The sequence below is a fragment of the Helianthus annuus genome, chromosome 16, assembly GCF_002127325.2.
Source record: "Helianthus annuus cultivar XRQ/B chromosome 16, HanXRQr2.0-SUNRISE, whole genome shotgun sequence".
NCBI classification, from domain to species: domain Eukaryota; kingdom Viridiplantae; phylum Streptophyta; class Magnoliopsida; order Asterales; family Asteraceae; genus Helianthus; species Helianthus annuus.
The window spans coordinates 104932002-104950819 of NC_035448.2; the positions used below are offsets into that span (position 1 = coordinate 104932002).

General features: G+C 34.9%; 1 protein-coding gene across 1 annotated transcript; it reads left to right on the forward strand.

Annotated features, from left to right (window-relative positions):
• The first annotated feature begins 245 nt into the window (after positions 1–245).
• Positions 246–10194, forward strand: LOC110918745 (plastid division protein CDP1, chloroplastic). The gene is made up of 12 exons (XM_022163028.2): positions 246–688; positions 1155–1268; positions 1371–1508; positions 2415–2519; positions 2613–2735; positions 3557–3925; positions 4969–5064; positions 5162–5278; positions 5994–6059; positions 6136–6870; positions 7852–8042; positions 9869–10194. The coding sequence occupies exons 1-12, from the start codon at positions 401–403 to the stop codon at positions 9963–9965; spliced, it is 2439 nt and encodes an 812-aa protein (XP_022018720.1). The 5' UTR covers positions 246–400; the 3' UTR covers positions 9966–10194.
• Positions 10195–18818: the final 8624 nt, after the last annotated feature.

The following is an 18818-nucleotide window of genomic DNA, read 5'->3' on the forward strand; positions in this document are numbered from 1 at the left end:
TAACACCCTTTGCCTTGTCCAATCACATTTCATCTCCCTTGTCCTATCCAATAAGATTTTTTCTTTTTTTTTTCTTTTTTTTATTTAATGCCCCAATAATGCCCAATAATGCCCCATCCCCACTACACCCATTTTTCTAAAACGCCCAATAATGCCCCTTTGCTGACTGGACCGCCACGTGGCGTAAAATGCCCACACTTGGGGGCATTATTTTCCCCTTCCACTACACATGGTCTAATAATAATATACACACGCAAAATTACAAAATGCAATCGGAGATGTAGCTTTTGCTACTTTTGGACATGGCTTCTCTTTGCCCCACTTTTTTCCGTTTCATTTTACAATCTTCAATCCCACTCTTCTCTCTGTAACAGAACAACCGTTACCGGCGGTTTCCGCCATGGCTGCCGTCGTTGATCCACCGCACATTCTACTCGTATGCTACCACATCTGTCCACACAACAAGACGCACAACAACAGATTCACCAACCATTACTCCTCTACTCAACTCACCGGTTCGTCTTATCCATCTAGGGTTTCGTTCGACTTGTTTCCGAGAAAGCGGCACCGAGCGGTTTCGTTGTCCTTTAGTGGCCGTGAAATTGCCGACGTTCGTGTTACTGATAGCGCTAGTAATGTTCAGTATAATCGATCGGCGATTGTGGAGATACCTGTTACTTGTTATCAGGTTAGTGGTTGTTGATTTAGGGCTTGGTTTGTGCTTTTTCTGTTGAAATGTAGGTTATATTTTGTTGTAATTGTTTAATTTGTTACTTTTAAGGCTGCAATTAGTAGTTTAGTACTGAATATCATTGAGTTTTAACAGTTTTGGACTGGAATTAGGTTTAATTGGTTACAACGTTAGTTAGTTAGTTACACGTGTATTGTTTAGAGATTTGGTGACTGTGGATGAGCATATTGCTTGCCTATTAAGCAAAAGTAGCAAAAGTGTTAAATGATAAGGTAGATAAGAGTGTTGATTGGGATAACTTGTTAAGCTGGACAAGGATAAATAAAAGCATGAAATGCTCGTTAAGATGCCGTTTTCATAAATTGGAAATAATTTACAAGTTATTGGAAAATGAGTTTTTAGTAATCGAATTCTGATAAGTTAAGATGCTTATTGTAATTTACTTGCAAGGGGCATATTGCAGATTCTTGGTATTCCTGATAAATCAGAGAAAGATGAGATTGTAAAGTCGGTGAAGCATCTAAAAACGGCTGAGATTGAAGAAGGGTACACCATGGATACTATTGTTTCTCGCCAGGTGTGAACACAATTCTTCGTAATCCTATTGTTGATGTTTTTAACATACATAAGAATATTGGTAGGATACCTTTCTTACTCGATGGTTTAATATATAATTCAGAATCTTTTGATGGATGTGAGAGATAAGCTTCTTTTTGAAGCAGATTATGCTGGTAATGTAAGGGAAAAAGTTCCTCCAAAGTCATCTATACAAATTCCGTGGTCATGGTTGCCGGCTGCACTTTGCTTACTTCAAGAGGTAGAGATTATTCCACTTTTAGGTGATTTAATTCTTTTAACAAGTTTGTACTCGAAATTGCATATTCTTTAACAAATTATAACATAAAGTGAGACTTTATATTTTGATATTTTGACTTCAATCATAATTCATTTCATCATATCAGATAGCAGTTCAGAGAGGTGCAAGATGTGTGGTTCAGGGTTGGGTAATGTGTCAAAATAGATACGGGCTGTAAAAGATCATTTTTTTACTACATGCTGAAACATCTGTTCACTCGACTGCTTGAGATCTTTTCTGGGTGGTTGGTTGAGCCACCGACACTTGTCTGTCTGTGTTTTCAGTTTTATCGATAAATGTGTAATGCGTAAATACGATTGCTGATAAAATAATAATAATAATAATAATAATAATAATAATAATTAATAATTAATAATAATCCAAATCATTGAAAAAAAAACAGTTTCGGAGGTTGTATGCATTAAAATAAGCTTTTACGTCGACTTTCAAACTATTTGACCTGTTCGACCTATTTCACCCGTTCCCCCTTTTAGCTATATCTTATTGGTTTGGCCGTTTGACCATTTGTGATAAACACTTTTTTGTTTATGTTTTTAATTTTTTTATTATTGTTTAATGTGTTACTTATGATTACTATACCAGTATTTTTATAATAGTATTAATCTAAAATTCTAAATCTTTGAAGTACGATTTAGGAGGGTGTATGCATGAACTAGAATTCAGGGACGATTTTCAACAATCAGCGTATTCAACTGGTTCGACGTATTTGACTTGTTCCTGTTTTAGTTATTGTCTTGTTTTGACTCGTTTGAGACAAAACACAACCGAAATTGACCTCCATTTGTTTATATTGGTGCTCTTTTGGATTTTTTAGGGTTTCATACATTTAGTTTAACTTTATTATAGGTCGGAGAAGAAAAGCTTGCAATCGATATTGGGCGAACAGCATTGCAGCACCCTGACTCTAAGCCTTTTGTTCATGATTTGCTTTTATCTATGGCTCTTGCAGAGGTAAGAAAAAGCAGAAAGAGGTTTGACCATTGTCCCATCTTTTCCCTTCAATTTCTTTTTTCATTTTCTTATTATATAGGTGCTTTTTTAAAGTGTGCTATAGCAAAAGTAAATTTTGAGAAGAACAAGATTTCACAAGGATTTGAAGCTTTGGATCGTGCTCAAAGTCTTCTTAAGAGCAAACCTTCACTTGAACAAATGACATTATTATCTCAGGTACATTTATAGCCGGTATGTTTCAAATGTTAAAATTCATCAAGAAAAGATAAATGGAAACATAAATTAATAAAAAGGACCTTTTCAAACCATCACTACTAGTTTTTTTACCCTACGCAGCAACGCCGTACACGACGTGATAAATTATAGACTACAATCAACCCGACTCATTTCCGAACTAAATTTACGTGGAAACGTAGAGTAATCCGAACTCATACCGTTGAATGAAAATGTATTATATTTGACCCGACTTGTTTCCAAAAATATTTTATGTCGAAATGTAGACCAACTCAAAATGTACATAAAATAAACATGTGCGGTGGCGTCGTACGCGGTGTGATAAAATATAGACCACAATCGACCCGGCCCGACTCTTTTCTGGACTAAATTTACGTAGAAACGTATACTAACTCAAATTGATTACGTCGAATGAAAACGTATTCTATTTGACCCGATTTGTTTCCAAAAGAAATTTACGTCAAAACGTACCTAAAAATAAAAATCTTATAATTGACCCAACTCATTTCCAAACAAAAATTACGTTAAAGCGTAGATGAACTCAAATTTATATCGACACGTACGTAAATATAAAAACGTAAGAAATTAGTTTTAAAGTAAACTCGAGACTTTAGAAACTTGAGCGGGTAAAAGTGACATTTACAAAATTAGAAGGTTGTTTTTGACATTATAGCAAAGTAGAAGGGTTAAGGGAGAATGGGTCGGTGGCAAACCCACCGACCATTGTTTTTAAGATACTATACAACTTTATTAACTGTGAAGATGAAAGAACTATCCGAGTCTAATGATTCAATATTACATAGATTGAAGAATCTTTGGAAGAACTTGCTCCAGCGTGTACACTCGAGATATTAGGCATGGCCCACACGCCAGAAAATGCAGAAAGGAGAGTACGGGCGATTGCGGCTCTGCAGGAAATGCTTAGACGAGGGTTAGAGGTGGAAAGTCAAAGTCATATAGAAGACTGGTCAGCTTTTTTGAATCAAGCTTTAAATAAACTCACGGCTTCAGAAATCGTTGAACTTCTTACATGGGATAGTCTAGCTAATACACGCAAGAACAAGAAGTCATTGGAGTCACATAATCAAAGGGTGGTTGTTGATACAAGCTCTCTTTATACCGTAATGATCGCTCATTTGGCCCTAGGGTTTTCAAGCAAGCAAATAGAGATGGTATATTTCTTTTGGAAATTTGGTACTTTTATTTATCTTAAATTCTACAAACAGGGGTGTTACTGTTTCATGTTTGAATTTACATGTGAAACTGATTATGTGATTTTTTGACTTGAAGTTTGGGTGTTAAACGGGTCGTGTTCGTGCGTTGGCGAGTCCAACCCGAACCGAAAATTTTAGACCAACCCGAACACGACCAGAACCCGAAAATCGTTGTGTCATATATAAGACCCGAACACGCCTCGAATATTCGCGGGTTGACCCGAACTCGAAAATTGTTTCATATATATATATATATATGAACCCAAACACGACCCGAATATTCGCGTGTTGACCCAAACACGACCCGTTCAACCCAAATTTTTAAGTTTTTAATTTTTTTTCGCTAGTATATTAAAAGTTTACTATAAAAACACAAATGTATATAATACAATTACATTTTAGTTATAAAATCTTATGTTAATTTCTTTTTTTAAGTTATAATTATGGCATAAAATAACCACCCAATTTAGTTTATGACATAAAACATATTGTAAAAAAAATATAATATAAATGGGTTAAGGTCAACCCGACCGGGTTGACCCGAACTCGACATGTTTAGCTAAACGTGTCGCAGGTTCAACCTGAAATTGACCCGAACCCGTTTAGACTAAACCCAAACCCACAAATTTCGTGTTAGGTTCGTGTCGGGTTTTCGGGTCGTGTAAGAAATTCACACCCCTACTTGAAGGAATAGTATTAGGTTTTAAACAGATTCTGCAATTATTATCCAATTATTTAGTGATAGTACTAAATAATCAATTTGATACTAGGTGCAACAAAACAGAGGATGTTCAGATTATTATCCAATTATTTACTTGTAGTACGAAATATTCAGATTATTTTCACATAATTACTTTTAAAACACACATCTAAATGCCCCCTTAATGAATACTGTGCTTGTTGGTTACTTGAGGATGTCTAATTAATAAATGGGTCACATTTCTGAAAAAAAAAATATTTCTTATCTAATTTATGAAGTTCCTTTGCTGTTTGTCTTGTAGATTAAGAAAGCAAAAACTATTTGCGAGTGTTTGGTAGCATCGGATGGCGTTGATTTAAAACTTGAAGAAGCATTCTGTTTGTTTCTTCTTGGACAGGTGGTTTTCATTTTTATTAGTAAATGGGTTCATATTGCGATCTATTAAGTATTCTATTTTATGGACATGTTGACTGTTATACCCTCGTGTTTTATAGGGTGATGAGGCTGTGGTTGTTGAAAGGCTGCAGCAACTTGAGTCAAATTTAAAGGCAACTTCAAGAACGTTGATATCAGGGAATATGAAGGATGCTTCAAATGCCAAGAAGTTGCTTGTATGCTTTTTCTTATATGCATACATACCCAAAGTTTTATACGCATTTATTTTCACATATCTTTGTTCAATAGGTGACACCTTGACATGTTCTCTCAGTTAGTGTTTTAGACCTTTAGGCTTACTGCAGTGACACTTTTTCGTCCTTGAGGTTTGGACTTTGGACAGTTTTGCGACTTTCGTCCAAAGGTTTGTTTTTTTAGCATCTGGATCCAAAAGGTTTGGAATCTTGCCATTCTCATCCGGATCGTTAACTCCATCCATTTTTCTCCGTTAAGTCAGGGGTATTTTTGTCTTTTTATTAACTTAAAGGGCAATTCGGTCTTTTTCACTTAAGGACTCACTTGTACATTATGTTAAATGCTTGTACAAAGGTGAAAAAGACCGAATTGCCCTATCAGTTAACCCAAAAAATGAAAATACCCCTGACTTAAAAGAGAAAAATGGATGGACTTAACGAGCCGGATGAAAGTGGCAAGATTTCAAACCTTTTGGATCCAGATGCGGGAAAACAAACCTTTGGACGGAAGTCGCAAAACTGGCCAAACCTCAGAGACGAAAATGGAATTTTACTCTTTTTTTCAATAAAACTTCTTTTTTACCAAAAATAACCTTAATTTGTCACCTATGATGTTGTTAATTTGGGCCATTTGGTTCCTCTGATGCGTAAATGTTAGATATTATCTTACTCGCAAATCGGTTACTATATTGACCAGGAGTCATGGGTAAATAATGCTGTTCTTGGTTTGTTTCCAGACACAAGAGATTGTTCTCCATCTGTGGTGAGTTAATAACGATTAAAACTAACTTTATATTTATAGCAAACAAAAGCTAATTTTTGAGATTAAATATCTGCAGGATAACTTTTTTGTTGCTGAAAAAACAGTTTCAGAAAGACGAAATAGAAAAAAGCCAGCACAACCATCACATGGTCTAAACCACAGGCCAATGTCTCCATCTTTTTCATCTGATTGGCGAACTCGTGACGATTATACATGTAGTTCACATCTTGGGTCAACTGCTGGATCAACTGTAAAGCAGTTGACTCCATCCGACTTGCCGGGCCCCCCACCAATAGCAAACAGTTTAAAAACAGAAAGCTATCCATCAGTTCAGTTAAAGAGAAACTTGGGTACACGTTACGATAAAGTTTGGGATATTTGGTTGGGTCCAAATAATGTAGTTAAGTATATGAGTTTAATGACAGTGGTGGCGTGTGTATGTTATGCTACTTTTAACCTGAGGGGCTTTCGGTTTTTAGGCCCGAGGCGGGCTTCTAGTTGGGCCAACAGTGGGCAAAGAGTGAACACAGGTTCACTTTCTCATGGTCTATGGGGATCTGCTTTTAGTACGGGGAATCTTATTGCTGACAGTTTAAGGAAACTGTCGTTAAAGGAAAAGAAAAAAGTTAATCGTAGATATGAAGCAGCAGGTTTATGGGGTTCTAGAAGTTTTGCAAGTTCGGTTTCTATGAGTGTTGAAGAAGCTGAAAATCTTGTTAAGAAATGGCAGAGTATTAAAGCTGAAGCTCTTGGGCCTAATTATCAAGTTCATAATCTAGTTGATGTTCTTGATGAGTCAATGCTTCTTCAGGTAATTTAATGAAATTTCTCTTTATTTGAAATTTCTGTTTATTTTTTGGGCACGAATAAAGTATTCATTTAAAGATATTCTTGAATTCGTAAATTAAAGTGTGTGCAAACATATTGAATTTGTAAAACCACACATTAAGGAGCAATTTTTCTAAAAGCATAAAACAGAAGCTGAATTTTAACATTTTCTCTTTTATAAAACTATAATAATAAAAATAAAAAATAGTGGGAAAATTGCGAGGGTTAAAGGGACAATTTGGTAAAATAAAATATATTGGAACATAATATATATATAGATATGTGTGTGTGTGTGTGTGGTGTGTGTGTTCCAGAAATGCTTGCTAACATGTTTAAGTACCCATCTTATCCTGCCCAAGAGTAAAATGCCATTTTCGGCCCCGAGGTTTGGCCAGTTTTGCGACTTTTGTCCAAAGGTTTGTTCTTCCGCATCTGGATCCAAAAGGTTTGAAATTTTGCCATTTTCGTTTGAGTCGTTAACTCCATCCATTTTTATCCATTAATTCAGGGGTATTACTGTCTTTTTTGTTAACTTAAAGAGCATTTCGGTCTTTTCCAGGGGTATTCGGTCTTTTTACATAAAGTGAAAAAGACCGAATTGCTTTTTAAGTTAGCAAAAAAGACGGAAATACCCCTGACTTAACGGTGAAATATGGTTGGAGTTAACGAGCCAAATGAAAATGGCAAGATTTCGCAAAACCTTTTGGATCCAGATGCGGAAAAACAAACCTTTGGACGAAAGTCGCAAAACTGGCCAAACCTCGGGGGCGAAAATGGCATTTTACTCTTTGCCCAATAATAATTAGAAATCATATCTAGATAACATATCTTCAACATTATCTCAAACCGACTAAGTAAGATGATTAAAGGCAGGATTTGTATATCCAAATATTAAGAACATATCTAGATTAGATCCTACACTTTTTCAATGCTATTAACAACTTCTCTTTTTATTTAAATAAAGTGGAAGGGATTGGCTGAGTCAGCAAAAGAAAAAAGCTGCTTTTGGAGATTTGTATTGCTGCAACTGTCTATTATTCGAGCAGACATTTTGTCAGATGAAAGGGGTAAAGAAACGGCAGAAATAGAGGCTCTTGTTGAAGAAGCAGCTGAGCTTGTGGACGATTCTTACCAGAAAAACCCAAATTATTACAGGTAATTTAGAATAGAAAATACCAGAGGTAGCAGTTTTGACCCGTTGCTTGTAAATGGATCTATTCGGGCTATGTTGTGTCTTTAACAGATTAAACGGATAATATAGAAAAGGGTTATTAGATTTTATCACTCCCAACTATTGGCTATTGGCCGCTGTCACCCCCAACTATCACTTTGACGCCCGTCACCCCTAACTTAACACTTAGTGTGTTCTGTCACCAGATCACTAACTAATCACTAACTTTTGATCCTGTTACTACACTTTTTAGGGTGTCATAGGGATCTTGGGAAGGTTTTAGGGATCTTAGGACACCCCCCAAAATTATAGTAACAGGATCAAAAGTTAGTGATCTGGTGACAGAACACACTAAGTGTTAAGTTGGGGGTGGCGGACATCAAAGTGATAGTTGAGGGTGACAGCGGCCAATGACCAATAGTTAAGGGTGATAAAATCCAATAACCCTATAGAAAATTAGCTAAATATGAAACATGTTAGATGATCAAACGTGTCAAACAGGTTGAAAGCTGCGTAAAGGGACTTTTTAATGTGAAACACTCCTAAATTGTTATACACAGAATTAAATTATTATTTAAAAGTGTGTGTATATATAGAGAGAGACCAGGTTTTTATTTTTATCTTGCCTTCGTGACAGTCGTAGCTTCTATCACCATAGCTATGCTGTCATGCATTCATGCCTCTTAGTCTTACTGGGGTCACTCTGGCCTTAGATCTGCTGTTACTATTTGTCGCCATAGAGTTTTCTTACTTATGTTGACCTTGGTTTAAAAATGCGCGCATAATGCGTGATGCGCCCGATGCGATGATGAGAGCGCATCGCCACAGCTGATGCGTTGCGCTTACGTGATGCGAGAATATTGCGCCAATTTCGCATAATGCGCGCCAATGCACGCAACATGGTTTGTTATGTTTTTTTTCCAGATTTTGTGAAATGGATTGGGTTTTTTCAATAGTTAATATCTTAGTATGCTTGTTGTAGACCATTATGGTTCCTAACCACTTTTTGTGGTTCTAAAAACATTTTTAGTATGCTTGATTTGAACCAAAAATCGCAACTCTTATCTTCTTACTACATCAGTTGTTTTAGTTGAAGCATGTTTCATAGTTGTCAATAGCGGTCGCTATGGCGAATAGCGTAGCGTATAGGTCGAAGGTCGCTACAGGGCATGTAGCCATAAATAGCTGGATTTCAGTTTTTTTTAACTATAAATGGTAATTAAATATGCCTATAAAATAGCTGGATTTTAGGTTTTTGGTAAAATATACATGTAAAATAGCGTATATACCAGGGTATTTTTATATAATATACATATAATTTTAAAATTTTTTTCTAGTATATCGCTATTCGCTATGTAGCATATAGGTTATGTATAACAACTATGGTATGTTTTTATAAGTTATGTATAAATAATTTCTTAGTATTTTTTTTAATAAAGAGCGCATAGCATACGTGATGCGCTCGCATGGTGCATTAGATTTTTGGACCAAACGCATCGGAGCGCATCACGCAATTTAAAACCAGGATGCTGAGGGCGCCGCTATGGCCTTAGACTCTGAGGGACTATTAGGAGGAATATCTTTTATTATCCTATAGAAAGGTAATTACATCTAGTAGGAGTACGATTATAGGGTGTTGGAATTGGCTGATCAAAAAAATTTCACATTCGTAACAATAGGTATTTGCATGTTTGTAGTTCTTAACTTAAAACGGGTTACACATTATACATTCTTCTAACTCTGTGTATAAAAAAAGAAAACTTTCTTGGACCCTTGTTAATTAAAGAATTTTCTATCTGATCGATTTCAGTACCTATACCATTCGTTATCTTCTGAAAAGGCAAGATGATGGATCCTGGAGATTTTGTGAAGGTGACATTCAAACCCATCACGATCCCAACAGTTGATTAACTCGAGAAGGTATAGATTTAGTTCCCTCGACTTCTTAATTACTTATATTGTATTATTTTTTTCACCATTCTTAGTTTTTAATCTAGTGGAACCCTGTTTTTAGGTAGGCAGTTTCAAATGTATAAAGTTGACTTTTATTTTTTGTCAAAAGACTGAGTTATTGTAGGTGTTAGAGTGTGTCACATTGTTTCCACTGAGTTTATGGACTACTCGTTGTTTGAGTTCCTTTTTGTATATATTGATTCAAACCAGGTAATGTTGGACGTCATACATCAATTGATAAGTCAAAATGTCAGAATTAGTGAAAGATGACATGTCCGGTCAAAAGTCAAATGAACAAAGTCGATATTGCACTAGTTGATAAGATGACATGTCCGGTCAAAAGTCAAATGAACAAAGTCGATATTACATTAGTTGATAAGAAAGCTGTAAAATGGCGAAATTGATAAGGTGGTACCCATTTGCAGTATGATAGGTTTGTGTGGTGATGGCATCTCCGGACTCGCGTGTAAAATTAAATTTCTTGCAATGTTCTAAACATCCATGCTCAGAGGATGTTGCTGAGATGTTACTTTTTTGATGGATGATGCTAAACGCTTTCCCTTATTTTTACCGAACGTACCCCTCCCTTAAGTTTCACATTAATACAATTCAAACATTTTTACCTTCTTTTGTTGTCATTTTTTTATCTTTTATTAGTATTAAAATAAAATTTTATTATTATTATTATTATTATTAAATAATAATATACCAGAGATATAAAATAACAGAATATATATGCATTAATTTTTACATTATTCAAGAATCAAGAAGGAAAAATCGTGGTGATCCAAGTATTCCCAGTTTATTAATCATTTTACCTTATGCATAGAATACCATATTGATTGTTTCATCTTATGACGAATGTTGGTTGTTTACCGGATACACAAAAGATTTCAAGACAGCTTACAGCACACAAAGGAAGACAAAATATAAATGCACTAGAATGACACATTGAAGAATTGCATTGATAACTTTTGAATGTTTTAATAAAGTATTAAGATTGAATCAAAAGTTTTGTCCTTTATGTTTATACCAAACCTCAGGCGGTGTCTTTTGTCTTTAAAATTGATAAGATTTGTGCTTTATGTTTAAAAATCAAATCATGCATGTTATATCCTTTGAGCCGCATGTCACATGAGGGTAGATACGTCTTTTCCACTGCCCTCTCCATTTTTTCCCAAACCCAAACCTAGATAGTGATGTCCTTGTGTCCAATTTAAAACAGGCATCAGCAAGATTCTAAACAATCCCATGGCATATCCCATCTACAAAGCCTATTATCATCCAAACCCAAGAAAGTTGACCCGGAAGGATCCATTCGCTTTCCTTTGCTATCATTTGTCACATCCCACATTGTAATACCAGTCTCGTCTTTTGCAAACTTCCATTCGGACATTCGGTTACAACTTTCCCCGTCTCTATACGTGTGTGGCTTTCCATTAGTCATTAGACTCATCAACAACATATTTGTTTCGGCTTTAATTAAAAGCGCCTTTTCTAGGTGTCGATTCAACGTGACCCTACAACGCACTATCAAAATTAACATAAAACCCCTTTCCCATGAATCCCATGACTAAAATTCTTAACAGCTTGCATACCCCTCTCTCGAATCATGGTTCCCGCATTCGGCTTCAATTGCAGTTGTTGATCTGTTAAAGATCCAACTTTTAACCCAACTTCAATGGTCAAATAAACTTTTGTCTCTATAGCCTTGGCACCATACTTCACCGTCCGAAAGTTTTGAAACCTGACATAATAATAAATCTCCTATAATAAAAGAAACCAAGTTTTGGACACGTGTCATTCATGTGTCATCCATCGAAGCCATCTATTTTTATAGATAATCAATATCAATTAAAAAATAATTATACAATTAAATTTAATATAAATTTAAATAATTCATATAGGAGATAATATATATAATATTTTAAAATACAGTAAATTACAAAATCGTCATTTATGTATGTCACTTATTGCAAACTGTGTTCTTTGTCTTCAATAATTACAAAAACGTACTCGATGTTTGCAAACCCTTGCAAGTTATGTCCTTTAGCCCTAACTCAGTTAATTTAAATGATTTATTTATTTTATTAAACTAAAATAGTTAAGGGTAGAACCTATTTCAAAAATGTTACTGGTTCTATACTTATATTTTCATGTTCAATTCTCAACTCAAATACGGTAATTACTATGTTTACGTGACATTTATAAGAACAATCACCACAATCACCCCATCCATCGTATATCGAGTATATCCGTTAGTTTTTTTTAAGATATAAATTTTTATTAGATTCATTCGACCCGTGTAATAAACGAGATTTTTTAAATATATAACATTTTTATTTTTACTATACAAAATTACATTTATGCAACTCGTGTAATACTCGGGGTTTTAAAAATATAACTTTTTTTATTATGTAGTATATAAAATTAGATTTATTCAATACATATAATACATAGGATTTATAAAGATATAACTTTTTGTTGTTTGGTATATAAAATTACATGTGTTCAAACCGTATAACACAGCCTCCCGCTTTAGTATCCCTAACGGTCGAACTTAGTCTCGCTCCTCAGTTCGGCGAGGTTCTTAAAAATGTAACTTTTTTTATTATTTATATATAAAATTAAATTTACTCAACCCGTAAAATACACGCGGTTCTTAAAGATATAACTTTTTTTATTATTTAATATATAAAATTACATTTATTCAACCAATGTAATAAATGAGATTTTTAAATATATATTGTTTTATTATTTGGTATATAAAATTGCATTTATTCAACCCGTGTAATAAACGAGATTTTTAAAGATATATTTTTTATTATTTGATATATAAAATTGCATTTATTCAACTCATGTAATACACGGGGTTCTAACCTAGTATAAATATATACAAATCACTTGTAGGATGATATTATCACGTGGAATTTTGATAGATTTAAAATTGTTCCTTATATGGTTTGAATTAAGAAATCATTTAATTGCATAAAAAATAATTGAAATTAAAAAAAAAACTATTTGTAACAAAGGATTTTGCTCCTTGAGTAAGTTTTATGGTGTTTATTGAAACTTGATTATTTATATTTTTTTTTATTTTGATTACATGGTGTCTTATCACTCAAAAAGAGTGTCTTATGATATAGTATCTTGCACTAGAAACTCAATCGATCTGCTCCAACTTCTACATTGATAATCGTGGAAGTTGAATGAAATATTTATGTTAGTTGCCACATCTATAGGCGGCTTATTTATTAAATGTAAGAGGATGATAATTATTTATCATCAAGTGAGAAGCTTTCTCAATGTGAGTAAATCATTTTCCATTTTTACATTAGATTTTTTTGGGGTGTATCAACATATCACGCAAATTTTATATTCAGTTTATTCAATTATCAAGCATGCAAGTTCATTGTGTATTTTATGTGTTATTTGTTTATTTGATTTGTATGCAATGGTTATACAAGCAACTAATCACATTGTGGATCCACTGGCCGACCTTTTCCTCATGGCAATGGGATGTGGGTATCACCTTCATTCAGTCTCGTTCTTCGTGGGCTTGAGACAGTCTCGATTTTTGTGGGCTTGAGACAATCTCGATCTTTGTGGGCTTGAGACTCACGCATTAGTTTATTTAATTTATCATTCATTTTGTGGATTAGTTGTTATGTCTTTAATTGTTTATTAAGTTAATTAAGCAAAGTCATGCATATCATGAATCCATTGGCTAACCATTTATCCATGGCTATAGGTGAATAGGTATCCCCTTCATTCAGTCTCGCTCCTCGGGGCTAGAGACAGTCTCGCTCTTAGGGGCTAGAGACTCACGCACGCATTAGTTTATTTTATTTATTGTTTATTGTTCTTTATTTGTGGTATTCAATTAACACATGAATTGCATGTTTATTTTCACATTAAATTAACTTTATTTGAACTTAGATTTACTCATTAGCTCTTGTAGTTGACCCATATATTTTACATGTGGTATAGGGAATGAAGTTTGATGATGCATGGATTGAAGTCACATAGGATTGCCTTATAAGTTAATAATGAAATTTTCTATGTATTACTTTTGAATTATATTGAAATATATGAACTTATATGTTTTTGTGTGACATTTTAATAAAGTGGCATGATTAATTATGAAACATTAAATAGTGTCATAAGCTTTGGACAATCACCACGTTCTGATCGATAATTCGCCATGGGTTGAGGTGTGACAAATAATCTACTAATATCACCTATTCTTTTTTTTTTTTCTAAACTTACTCAAGTTCAAATTTGTTTCAATCTTACTCTTTAAATATAAACATTTTATTTCTGTTTAGCTATCTTTTTAGATGTAGTACGAACTAGTCTTAAGCCCCTTATGTTGTAAGTCAGGGAGTGTAAAATCGTGCTACCAACGTTGGGAGAAGGAGGTGTAAAACCGTGCTAACCGAATGAAGACCAAAACCGGGAAAAACGTAAAACAAAAACACAAATCTCTAACACCAAATGACTCACGTAAAATATAGACGAAGTCGAAAAATGGCGGGGTGTTCGGTTTTGAAAGTGAAATAGACAAAGTAAAGTATCCAGTGTAAATGAAAATTCACTAAATGACAAAGGAGTAAACTATATGTGGTGTAAATGAAAATTTGCTAAATGAAAAGCACTAAATGACAATCGAGTAAAGTACAAGAGGTGTAAACAAAAATTCACTAAATGACAAAGCCTGAGGGTGTAAATGACAAAGCACTAAATAACAAAGTAGTAAAGTACAAAGGGTGTAACAAAAATTTGCTAAATAACAAAACACTAAAATGACAACTGAGTAAAGTGGAATAGACTTAAACAAAAGTTTATGCTAAATCTATGCTATATTATAATGCATGAGAGAGTGACATTTTAAGATACCCAAAATATAAACACTTTTCCCCTCTTAATTTATAAATACACCCCTAAAATGTGTGACAAACGGCAAAATAATTGGTAATTCCGTACAATCTAATCGCTATTTTTATTACATAATCTCATGCATTTAACGTAATTTAATTATGTGACTAAGACGTACGTTATATAACAGTGACAGGATAAGTTAAACATACTATAACACATATTGGTTTTCGTCACGTCACGAAACAAAACAAACTATGTCCTAAAAGTATTGGTAGAAAGTGTTGGGCGCACTATTTACGGTTACACTATTCATGCCAGCAAAGTTGCTGAAACGAAATAGAATTGTGAAAAACGACATACAAATGACATAACTGAGTCCATATATACATCAAAACACTAATGTGGAAACCTCACTTGCAATAATACATAACGCCCGAGACGCAAAATTGTCTATTTCGATTATAAAAATAACAATTTCAACTCGTCTGCAATAAAAATTCAGCATTTATGTTGGACCGTTCTTTGACCCTGAAAAGTCAGTCAGAGTAGCTCATCTTCATGTATGAAGGCGGAATCAACATATATGAAGTTACAACAGCATATCCTTTCAATTCCAATCTTTTTATTGCTTTCTGAAGAAATTTTGACAGGGTTTTGGCTCCCAAGCACACACATACATCGTTACAAATGATGAATCGCTCAGCCTATATATAGTGATCCTGGGTCGCTTATGAGACATGCCAAATAAGCGATCCAGATCCCTTACCCTATAAGCGATCCACATACTGACAAATAAGCGGTCCAAGATGTCATATGAGCGGTCCACATCATTACAATGACACATAAGCGATCCTAAACCTATTTCACACAATATTTACATTTTGACCCCCTATTGACCAATATTGACTTCAGACTTTTTGTAGAAGCAGTCAACAGACATTCCGTGCATCAACAGACTCCCCCTTGGATGTTGACGTAGTCTTTTAGCATCTTCAGATCCGTAGTCTTTAGGCTTTGTCTTTTCACCAACTCTGTCTATCTTCACACGCATTCTTCACAGGTTTTAGCATTACCTTGTTCTAACTTCAACTTCCCAATAACTGTTGATCCAGACTCCCCCTTTCACAGACTCCCCCTCTCAGTTTGCTGGAATCTTGAGATATCTGGTTCAAGCTTTGTCAATTTGCCTCCGTTGGGAAATGATTTCAAAACCTGTTTCTCAACCAATAATCATTACAATCTAATCCTTTCTAACAATAATCACTAATTCAATCAGCTTTAGAAATCCACTCAAGTTTTCAAGTTCAAGTTAATGACCCTGAATACTTGATTAATCTACCAAGTTCAATTTAATAACCCTGGTTGATCTTTTTGACAAAACAAACTGATTTTGTAAAAAACATTGTCAATTTTTTTTTCTGAAAAATAACAAGTATCAACTTAATGAACTTGTTTTAACTTTGAAAACAAACACATTTCCAACAATGTAAGCTCTCCTCGATCTTCAGTTCAGAATCTCCTGCATCTGCTTCATCTTTCTAGAATCCGACAATCAACTTTCTACTCTGGTTTGTCTAAAATAAAGCAGAAATAAAATCTTTTTGGATTTTAAAATGATCTAAACTAAGAAATGAAATAACAGAAAACTTAAATTGCAGAAAATAAACTATTTACAAGTTTTATTTTTGGTGAGCGTGTCAGGGAATATATCAGCTTTTCAGACAGATTACAAGTACCGTTAAGCTACATTACATACTCAGACTTAAACAATTCACCTCGATTGTCGATATACTGATCCATCTTAAATTCTCACACAAACTTCAATCTATTCAGGATACCGTTTAAGTGTTTTAAGAACTTAGATCAATTCATGTGTCCCACCTCTTGAATATACTCCCGTATCCAGAATCCCAATATTCAGTCTTACAGGCAAGAATACTACAATGATGTCTGTACATAAATTAGGGGTTAAATGCGAAAACTGAGGGATCTCAGGTCAGAACTTCCGTTCAGCAGAGAGATATCAGCTTCAACTTAGCAGTGTGTCCCCTTTAGAGGATCTTTTCAGCTACAACAACTGATTATCAATTTTATTGTCCAATCAGCTGAGGGCTTTATGCTATATTTCAAGCATTTTTGGATAAAGTATTAGCCAAGGACTAGGTCAGAACTACCGTTCAGCAGAAGTCCCGGAATAATACCCCAGACATCATAGAGTATAACCACCTAGTATATCAGAATACGAGACCTTTCAAACGAGATTTCAGGGGTTACCTATATATCCAAGTAGTGTTCCCCACGAATTTCACCAGTTTGAAATTTTAGGTTTATATCCCGAATAAATCTACTAAATGTGCGAAAACCTATCGACACATCGTTAGTGAGACTGTTTAACTCATTTTGTCTTTCCAAATCTTTAGCATACTGTAATTGTCTAGCTGATGTACTATCATTTTCCCTATATACACAAGCTCTTTTTCAATTTTATCATGTTTTTTGTGTTTTTGCAATTTTTTTACTGTTTTTGTATTTTTCTGAAAATAAACTATGTACAACTAACTATCTCCCCCTAAATACCAAAACACGTAAAAAACCGACAAACCATCGCAGATTGTTTCTCATCTTCATCCGCAACAGTACACTCATCAACGCTCACAACCCCATCCGACACCGAAAGCAATTTCATACCATTAAGTTTTAACAAATATTGAAACCGATTTTTATCAAAAGCTTTGGTATGCAAATCAGCTTTTTGTTCGTCAGTGTGGATTTTCTCAATTCGTATCAACTTCTTCTCGAAGCAATCGCGAATAAAGTGATGACGAATCTCGATATGTTTAGTTTTAGCGTGATGTACTGGATTTTTAGTTATATTAATTGCGGCCTCATTATCAACAAACAGAGGTGTGTTAAGAAACTGCAAACCGTAGTCGCGCATCTGTTGCTGTATCCACAGGATCTGAGAGCAGCAACTGCTAGCAGAAACATACTCCGCTTCACATGTAGATAACGCCACAGACGTTTGTTTCTTACATTGCCAAGTAACCAATCTCGGACCAAAGAACTGGCATCCTGCTGTTGTTGATTTCGTGTTAACTTTGCAGCATCCGAAATCCGAATCGGAATACCCGTCGAGCGTAAAATCACCTTTGCGAGGATACCACAACCCCAATGTGGGTGTACCTTTCAAGTAACGTAAAATCCTCTTGACAATGATCATATGCGATGCTCTCGGGTTAGATTGATATCTTGCTGCGAGGCACGTTGGGTACATGATGTCAGGACGTGAAGCAGTTAGATACATCAAAGAACCTATCATGGATCGATAAAGTGTCTCATCAACCCTGTCTCCGGTGAGATCTGGGTGAATCCCATGATTAGTCGCAAGTGGGGTAGCAGCTGGAGTAGAACTTGACATTCCAAATTTCTCCAGAATATCATGCACATACTTCGTTTGATGAATGAAAATTCCCTCAGGAAGCTGTTCAACTTGTAAACCCAGAAAGAATTTCATCTCCCCCATTGAAGACATTTCGAATTTCTGCTTCATCACCTGTTCGAAATCTTTGCATAATTTCTCATTTGTTGACCCAAAAATTATATCATCCACATAAATTTGTACTATCAGAAGATGACCATCAACGACTTTAGTGAAGAGAGTGGCATCCACTTTTCCACGTATGAACTGGTTAGCGAGTAGGTGTTGAGACAAAGTCTCGTACCAGGCTCTCGGCACCTGATGTAGACCATACAACGCTTTGTCCAGCAGATAAACTTTGTTCTTGTGGATTGGGTCAGTAAAGCCCGGCGGCTGACCAACATAAACCTCCTCTTTGACCTTCCCATAAAGAAACGCTGATTTAACATCTAACTGAAATACTTTGAAATTCTTCCAAGACGCAAATGCTAGGAAAATTCTGATAGCC